Here is a 9,812-nt window from a genome sequence, read left to right as displayed (position 1 = left end):
CCCTACCTAGGAATTAACAAGAAACATAGGCTGTGAACCTAGCGTGAGATGGTAAACAATGGTGGTAGCATCTAAAATATTATTAGAAACCAAGTTGCTTTAATAATAAACTCAACAGCTGCTTCTAATCCTGTAACTGGTACAAAATGCTGTATGTCTAATAAAGCTTTGTAAAATCTGATACTATTGCTTTTCTCAAGTCTTTGTTAGCATTCTTCAAAATCCAGCTGTGATAACTGTTGCCTTAAGCTGCACAAATAGTTATTCTTTTAACATTATTAGAATATATTAGATATAGGAAAGATAGGATGTGAAGCACAAAACTCCACATGGTACATACCCAGAGTCTATTTTAACTATTGTGACATAAATGAAAAGTTTGAGCACATTTTGTCCGACAATTTCTTTTTTCCTTCGTGCATGTTAATGTGTGTTTACTAATGAAAAGTGCAAGGAGATAAGTGAAAACAGTTTCCACCTCCCCCAGCAAGAATTGTGTCCTGCTGCCCTTCTCTTTTTACAAGCTCTTGTATGTATTTGCATGTAGCTTTCTGATCCTAATGAGATAGAGTACTTTTTCTCTCTTCCACTGTTTTTCTGTGACCTTGCTTTTACCGTGAAGTGTCCAACAACAAACAGTAGAAGTCATCTTGGAGATATAATTGTCCTCTAAATAATTCCTTAATTTGAGATCTTTAAAAAGTTGCACAAATTTGTCACAACCTCTGAGCACAGTAAGAGCACAGTAGAACTTTAGAGTGGTCCATTAAGCATGTTCTTACATAAAACAAAACCCCTTTCTTCAGTTAACAGTTGCATTTTTAATTAGTCAGTTCATTTTCCTACAAATTTTACTTTATTTTTTCTGTGTCTGTCTTTATGGCTAGAAATTCTATGTAATCCCTTACATTATAACTTTTTTCCCCATATATTTCATAAATAAATGCAGCTATTGTATACATGAGTGATTCTTATTTTAATATATAAAATAATACGTTACTATATAATGTATAAAACTTTATTATTATTAGGCTTCTATGCCACAATGAGAGCTTTTAGGAAATTACCCAACTGTTTAGAACACAGCCACGTTGCTAACATTTGTAGTCCAGTAACCTTCATTTTCAGGATGAATGCCTTCGACTGTTCTGAAATCATACTGACATAACATATGCAACTGCATGTGTTGCTACCATTGTTTGTATTCATATATTCATTTCAAAGCTACAGAAACAGTGTAAATGACTTATTTTAAACATGTGATTAACTAAAAATATATCTTTTAATATTACGATGTGGTAAAAAACAAAAAAAAGGCCTAAGGCATAAGGTAGAATTTCATGTGCTGTACTTGTTTAACCTTCACATTCTTAGCATTGCTTTTGGATTTTTTTTTATACAAGAATTCCCAAAGGCTATTGAAAGACCTTTAGTGAGATAAATGTGTAACTTAATGCTGCGTAACTATGATGATGTGTTTATGCAAGGTCACACATAACTGTTATAAAGCAGGGAAGAATGTTGTGGCCACTGAAACCTTTGTCAGTCTTTTTTCAGGTACACTAATTGGCATAGATGTTCTCTGTGTTCCCCAGGTGATACTCATCACAGTAAACATTGTTCAGGGAAAAGCACAATTGCTGTAGTAACATTAGCTGTGCCTGCAAAGGCATTTGTAAAGACTTGAGGGCAGTAGGAATGAAAGGGAAGAAAAGTATTTGGGCCATACAAACTTTCCATTAGCCCCAAAGTTTCAGTAGCAGTTGTTAGGCAGTTTAGAGTTTCTCTTTGATCCTCAGAATTTTTTTCTCCAGTCAAGTCTAATAGTAAGATAAAACAAACTAACTCTGTATTCATCAGGTAGTTTTTTAACATCTTATATATGGATGATATACTTTCCTTTTCATTATTGAATATGCAACTGAAATATTTACAGAAACTGTAGCAAAAGTTGTGTTTTAACAAAACCCCCCTCCCTCCTCAAATACAGAAGTCGGTGCTGTCCAGGTATCACAGACATAAAATTGTCTGGAGGAGGGGAGCAGTGTTCATATCCAGTATGCGTCAGAGTCTGTTGAAAAAGAGCTTTTACTGTTCTCACAGACACAGAAAACTGTAATTGTCTGTAGATTGTTTCACTGAGTTCTAGGCATTTCTCTGCAGTTACCAGTTTGTGTTTAAGAAAATGAAACTTTGAAGTAGACTAGTCAGCAGCTGAAAGGTAAGGTGCCATTTCAGAGCTTCAGACTAAAGTATGAAGAGAACAGCTGCAGAAGATGTTTGAAGACTGATGTGATGTTCCAGAACTCAGTTCCCTGACACATACGTCTCTCATGCAACATTTTAGCGTTCAGTTCCCAGCTACACATTATATCGACTGAACATCAGCAATACCCAGTGTGGCTGGAACATGCCTAGAGTAAGCACTGGGAATAACATGGGCTTACTGAAGTAGAAAATTTTGTTCAAGGTTGTAATTGTAAACTTTATCTGAAACCAGGCATATGTCTTGAGTTCTAAGAAAGGGCAATTTTTTTCTCATTTTGTAGGTATATGTACTTTATGTATACATACGCACAGTATCCTATAGATAAATGTAAATTAAATATTTTATTAAAATGTCTGTCTTTTCTTTCTATAATAGATTGAGCAAATGAGGACAGAGCTACTTCAGGAAAGAGCTATGAAGCAAGATTTGGAGTGTGACAAAATTTCATTGGAAAGACAGGTAATTACGGCTGGCACATCATCACATTAGGAAGATAACAGGCTGGTTATTTGCCCTCATTAGGAAATTCCAATAAGCATTTAAGGAATACAGTATCTGGTAGCTGCCACTATCCTACCATAGTGTCCCATTGGAAGTATGTGTTAGTAAGAAAAGATTAAAAACCATGAGTATCTTAATAATGGTTCTCAAAAGAAAATATTATAATCTTGACTAAGTCTTCTTTTAGTAGTTCTTTCATTATGTACCCCCTGTTTTAGCTTGAGGTTTGTCAGAGTTTATATATTTCATATACTAAACACTCATACTATGCATACATTTGTTTATATAGTAAGATGTTTTTGTTGTAGTGAGTGCAGGCATCTCTCTACTACACAAATTCTGTCTATACATTTGAGTATCAGAGACATTAAAAATAAGAAATGTGACAGTGGATACGGTACACTTGTTTTAAAATAAAACTGAGATATCAATATAGAACCTTTTAAAAAACACATGTACAGAAAAGACTACAGAATATTGAAGACACTGTTATTCAGTTTAGCTGTCAATCCTTTAACTATTTTTGGAGGAGCTGTTCTTCAAAGTCTTAACAGTACTTCAGAAACACTGTTGAAGGTCGATCATAATTTCAAGCAATTGTGATTTTAGTTTAGTATTTTCTTCTGTAGGAGCAAACAAGTGGAAAAAATGACATGCCTCTGAAAGAAAAGATAAAGATTTGATAGAGAACTGCTATTTTCTGTTGTCTAGGAAGAAATATGACTCATATGTTTCATTATCTGATGGAAAGTACATTAAAAATACTTTCTCGTTTTTTGCAACATTTTATTCAGTGGTCTTTGAAAGCAAAATAACTATCATAGCCTCTAGCTGAGATCCAGAGGAAAGCTGTCATAGCAAGTTGTAGTATTATTGACAGTCTCAAGAACATAAAACAGATTGTAATGGGAATTTAGAGAACATGTTTGTACCAGGCACCTAATTTGATGCCTTAAATTATGTGAACTTAATCCTACCTCAGTTGTTTGAGAAAAAGGAACGCCATCTCATCTACTGATATATCCCATGTACATCCTTATACTTTAGTTCTCACTTTTCTATCATGCATTTTTAGTGTTTGAGATCATGGTCTGAAGTTCTGTAACAAAAAGCTTTACTTTCTTCTCCTCGTGTAACTCTTTTTCTGGCAACTTTATCATTAGGTCCCCATTGAAAACCTAAAATACCTAGCCTCATAAAAGCTAAAGTGTAATTAAAGCAAAAAGTCTGCTTTTACAAATCATGCAGCTTGCAAAGTTTTTCAAACAATTTGTGTAGTAGGAGTAGCATTGGATAATTAAGAAAGGGAGGGAAGAACCAACAGTAACAGCTTTGATAGAGTAAAGCAATATTGGATGCAAGTAATTTCTTTGTCTACTTGTTTTAGCTCTACAGTACTGAGTTACAGGGGAAGATACACAATTTGACAAAAGAATCGTGTGGAGAATAAGACAGATCCAATGCTATCTGACAAATTTTGGCATATTAAAAAATGCTGTTGGAAGGGGCTTGCAACCATCTGAAGTTCAAGCGTCCATTTAAACCTAAAACTTTACCCTAAGCTGAACACTGAATTACTTTTAATAAAACATAGTAATAGAAGATTTATTTGTAGTAAATGGTAAAATCTCACTGGCTCTTTTTCCATGTTTACTAAATTAAAAAAAATACACTAATCACTTTATGTTTGCCTGGAGAAATTTATTTTACGTTAAGGTGATATTTGTTAATATGAGCACGTATGTAGTAATCAAGTGTGTTCCAACTATAGAACAAAGACTTGAAGAGCCGAATCCTTCACCTGGAGGGTTCTTACCGATCCAGTAAAGAGGGACTTGTTGCTCAAATGGAAGCAAGGATCACAGAGCTGGAGGAACGGCTTGAAAACGAAGAGAGGTAAAACTAGTTATATTAAGATCAAAACATGCATGTTTATGTTTGTTAATATGCTAATATTAAGTCTCTAATACAATTAACTTGATTTTTTTTTTCTCACAAGCACCAAATTAAAATGTTTACTGTTTCATACAACTATTGTAAATTTTCTTTTTTACTGAAAGCATGCTAGAAGGTGCCTTATAAATTTAAAACTGGGCACAGTGCTAACATGTTTCCATACCTCATTATTTTATCAATGTCTAGTATCAGTAACAGGCTTAGAAATATTAACTGTAGTTTATATTTCCATTTTCATGTTCACTTTATTGTTTACTCTTGGAGAAATGTATTTTTTTTTAAAAAAATGTTGCACTGGAGACAGAAGAAATTACTCTTAGTGGTTCATGCTCTTGAACAAATTGCTTAGTTTGTTGCATGGAATCAGTATATCAAAGCAGAGGCCATTATTATTTATTTAATTCTTAGAAGATTGCTAAGGAATTATGTCAGCAGGACTGGAAGTATGTAAGTTTCTTTTTTTTACAAGTCTGTATGTTGTTTATTTTGTTTTTTCTAGGGATAGAGCTAATTTGCAACTAAGTAACCGCAGACTTGAGAGAAAAGTGAAGGAGTTAATGTTACAAGTAGATGATGAACATCTCTCATTGACTGATCAAAAGGACCAGGTAGAGGGAAAGACTAATATGCAAATATCTGATATTCATCCTACTAGCATAAATCATATATAAAAGATATGAGAAGAATATAGGTAGATAATTATTATTGTTTATGAACTCGCATTTAGTGACATTTTCAGTTCCCATTGTCATCGTATTATTTTGTCTAGCACAAAATTGTTATTAATTTCTAAAATTATGAAAAGGAAGCACTTCTAGAAGCAATATTATAATTATTTTAAGAAATTAAGCCAATAACAGACAGTACATGATCCTATAAATACATACACCAACAAATAATACATTCTGTTTTGCCACCATAAAATTTGTTTAAAGAAAGAAGCTATTTATTGTTAACTATAGGCTATAGGCTATAAGTATTAAGCATACATTGATATTCTAATAGCAATGTGTTCTACCATTCCTATGGTCTTTGTTGATTCCTTACTTAAAACATGGTTTGTTTCAGGACGTGGGTCAGATAGTTAATATTCTGCCTAGAGAATGAACAGTGTTTCAAATTGCAGACATCTGTTAAGGGAACAATCTTTTAAAATCCCCTGGGTTTTTAAAATTTATTTTATACTATCTTGTCTGGTAAAGTTGCTTAATATAGACACACTAATAGCTCCAGTCTTCCCTTGTTGATAACCAGCTGTCTTACTCTACTAAGGTATGTTTGCTGGTTTTCCTTCTTAAAAAATTGTATCCCATCACTTTTCTCAAAGTCTAGTGCTGACTTTCAAATATTTCTGAAGCACAGGATTACATATTTTTAATAAAATTATTATTTTATTAAAATAGTCCACTAATCAGCTGACATGTAAATATTTCAGTTGAGTTTGCGTTTGAAAGCAATGAAACGTCAAGTTGAAGAAGCTGAAGAAGAAATAGACAGATTGGAAAGTGCTAAAAAGAAACTCCAGAGAGAACTGGAAGAGCAACTGGACATGAATGAACAGTTGCAAGGACAGCTTAACGCTGCAAAGAAGGAATTAAGGTAGGATGACTTGTCAGACTGTACAACAATGTATCATACCACCATTCACAAGACTGATCTCTTGCTCCTTTAGTCCATAAACTGAGGGCTTCCTTTAACAAACTTCAAGTTTGTCATTAGCAGGCAGAGCTTGAGACAGACCTGTGAAACTCTTCTGCATTTCCTTTCTCTCCAGATGTTCTCCAACTCTTTGCAAGGTGCTCTAGGTGTCCAGACCTTCTTTCCAAGATCTGCCTGCTGAATAAAGTCATTGAGGCAGGGAACAAAAAATGGAAGAAGGTGGTGGGACTTGACGCTCTTGTAATTTGCAGTAATAAAAATTTCCTGCTAATGACTGAGAGGTAGAGCTATCCTGTGTTAGTTTTCCTTAGCCATCTTTCACCATCTCAGTGTGCAAAGTTTATAATTCCTTCTCTCTGTAACTTTAGTTAGAGGTGCTTGAAAATATGATTGGTTGACCTTCATTCTCTTGTATGTTTCTTTTATATAGGATGTAGTCCATGATAAACTACCCCTATTGGAGCACAAGTTTCTTTTACATCCTTTAAAAATTTAAATCCTACCTGTTAATGTCTTAAGCTTTGCACAAGTGTTCTGCATGTAGATGTACAGTTTTGATAATAAAGCCATATGTATTTTTGTTTTAGTAGACTGAAGAAGTCACCGAGTAAAGTGTTGGCTGATTCTGATGATGATGAAGATGATGATTTCAGCACGGATGGTGATAGTCTCTGTGAAGTACCTTCAGGAAATAACTTTTCAAAAGATGATGACACAAAAGTCTAAATAAGTATTGAATCTGATTCATTGAAAGTACTGGAAGAATAACACTGATTATCAAGAAACTGGATATTCTAGAAGCCAAATGGTATAAAGGGATTTAAGAGTTGGGAATATGTTTCCATCTATACTGTGCCATTTTCTTTTATAGATCTCCACTGTTTATTATAGAAAACAGGATTGCATTATAAAACAGCATAAAACACAGATGGATATATGTATATTATATATATATATATATAACTGCTACTGAAAACGTGGGAAAAACATTTCACATTGGAAATGTGATTTTGCTAAAATTCTGTTTAAGTAAAAAGCCATTTGAAAGTAATTCAAAATCAGTCTGTAGTTATTAAAAGCTTTTCCCTAAAATTAAAGAAACCACAGAAGATTATTTAAGAATTGTAAGTAGGGGGAAATTATGTATAAAATGTAAATATTTTAAACCTGTTCTTTTTTTTTTTTACTACTTTAGTACTATTTTGTAAAGTTTCAAATATTATATAAATCAGTTTCATATGTAAACTACTTAAATTTATATTGAATGCTATACTTGGGATATAAGTAAGAAGAAAACAAATGAATACATTTTGTGCATTACAGAGCAGAGTCACAGTTCCTGAGCCAAGAAGTACATTCCCATTTTAAAACCAGTGCAAGTTTTATTGTATGTATTCCATATATTAGAGATCAACTGTTAGTCCTGCCTGTTGACTTTAAAAGGACCATCACATCTGCATGATGAGTGAGGCTTGCCTACAGCTTTCTTGTAACCTTTTGTTTGGGAAGCTTTCTGTTCTTAGTAGGGAAGGGCGAGAATGAAGTCAGTTATTACTTGTCATCTTTCATTTCCTGAAATGGACTCCATACTGCCAAAGGCAAAACATTACAGGCCTGCTGTTATGAGGGCATCAGGACAGGCTTATCTTAAAGTCTCTACAGGGTCCCACTTGTTCCAGTAGAATTACTTGTGGTCTTTGAATTAAATACATGCTTAAATCTGTTCATTAATTGATCCCAAAATTTTGTGAACCTGGCAAGAAATTGCACCAAGAAAACACAAAGAATGTAATCTGATTTTTCTTTCTAAGCTGTTATTGAGCATCTCTTTGTGATATATTGCAGTGTATGGTCATATATACAGATATGTATTAGTATTTCAGTTTGCAGTGGTGATCACCCACATTTTGGGTGATCCATCTGTTCAGCAAACTCTGCAGAAAATTTAAAAGGAAAAAAAAAGCATTTCAGATTTTATTTTCAAAGCATTTTCCATTTTATTGCTAAAATTTTTTTTGTCCTTTATATGAGACCAGATCATTTTTGCTCCTTTGCAAGTCTAGAATTCTAAGGAAAGGGCACCACTCCATAATTTTGTTAATTAACCATAGCTAAGGCCTCTCTTATTAGTAGTATTTGTCCTCAGTTACAGGTTAGCGAGCACTTCTTTGTTCAAAGGACCAAATAATAGTATAATGTAATTGTGAAAAATACTTTAAACTGAAGTCACTGGGAGCTTCCATTACTACCACAAAGGCATCTACTGAAGGGGACAAATTTAACAGCTCTGAAATTGAGGCTGATAGACTTGGTTAAGGCAAAAGTCCTGACAATGTCAGTAACCATTTTCATATGATTATATGAAATGAAACTCTTGCCTGCAGGATCAGAAGAAATATATTCATGCATAGCAAATTACAGACTCTTTTGCCATGTTATTTCCTTTGACTTGATTTTGATGGTTTGAGATATATGGGAAATAATACGAACGGCATAGTTGTAATACTGTGCCTCTGAATCTTATATATCTTTTCAATTTTCATATAATTTTTTTGCAGTACTAGCTTTACTATTCTGACAATACAGAAACAGCCTTTCCTCCAAGAAGATCTGTACTATACTGTACTGACGATCAGCATATAACCTGCTGGATTTATTTTTTGTTGTTTCATTTGCATGTTTATGTAGGCTTAACTTGAAACCACTGATTCCAATCTCCAGTACTCTGTCCTAATGTTCATAGATTACTATTATTTCAAACCACTGGAAGCAAATAACTTAATATTGCATCTACCTCCAGTTACACTAAACTGTAAAAGAAAAATTCACTTAAAATAAACAGTCAGTCAGCTCTTTCAGTTCTACTTTGTATGTACACGTAGCTTGATATAACAGTTGAATTTCATATGGAAGATGCGTGTGTTTAAAATATAACAAGAAAATAATTATCTGGGAAATACTGATGCTGTAAACAAGTTTCTGCATTTTCTTCTTTTTGGATAGCTACTTTCTTTGTATCTTGTAAAACAGGTGGCAGGTGAAATACCTAGACGACTCCTTTTCTCATTTGAACTTATAATGGAGGGAGATGCATTGTTGCGGACTTCTCGTGGGAAGACCTCCTTCCCCCCTGTGTCTTCATAAAAAGAATTGGTCTTTAGTTTGTTCATTTAGACGTGGAAATGGCATTTCCTCTTTAGAGTTCTCAAATTATGTGATTAAAATCAAAGACAATCTTAACATGTTGAAAATGGTATTACAACTAATTCACAAAACAGTCAGTAGCTCTGTTTCTCAATACATGCTAGCTATGGTGTGGGTAGAGTCTAGATCTTGATTGCCACAAAACATTGATAATAGTTTAAGGACATCTGATTTGTTCACTCTATCTTGTGGCAGTTTTTGATCAAAACTCATCTTAAGTCAA

At 33.7% G+C, this 9,812-nt stretch overlaps 1 protein-coding gene across 1 annotated transcript in view; it reads left to right on the top strand.

Moving 5' to 3' along the window:
• Positions 1 to 7,630, top strand: part of CGNL1 (cingulin like 1) — a 41,472-nt gene extending 33,842 nt beyond the window's left edge. The window contains exons 14-18 of the mRNA XM_010164186.1: positions 2,645 to 2,728; positions 4,542 to 4,666; positions 5,226 to 5,334; positions 6,162 to 6,325; positions 6,976 to 7,630. Coding sequence (XP_010162488.1) covers positions 2,645 to 2,728; positions 4,542 to 4,666; positions 5,226 to 5,334; positions 6,162 to 6,325; positions 6,976 to 7,111 — 618 coding nt within the window. The 3' untranslated portion in view covers positions 7,112 to 7,630. The remainder of the gene's footprint in view (positions 1 to 2,644; positions 2,729 to 4,541; positions 4,667 to 5,225; positions 5,335 to 6,161; positions 6,326 to 6,975) is intronic.
• The last annotated feature ends 2,182 nt before the right edge of the window (positions 7,631 to 9,812 follow it).

This window comes from Antrostomus carolinensis, unplaced genomic scaffold, assembly GCF_000700745.2.
Source record: "Antrostomus carolinensis isolate BGI_N321 unplaced genomic scaffold, ASM70074v2 scaffold29913, whole genome shotgun sequence".
Classification (NCBI taxonomy): Eukaryota; Metazoa; Chordata; class Aves; order Caprimulgiformes; family Caprimulgidae; genus Antrostomus; species Antrostomus carolinensis.
The sequence above is the reverse complement of the archived record's forward strand: the minus strand, read 5'-3'. Positions and strand labels throughout refer to the sequence as shown.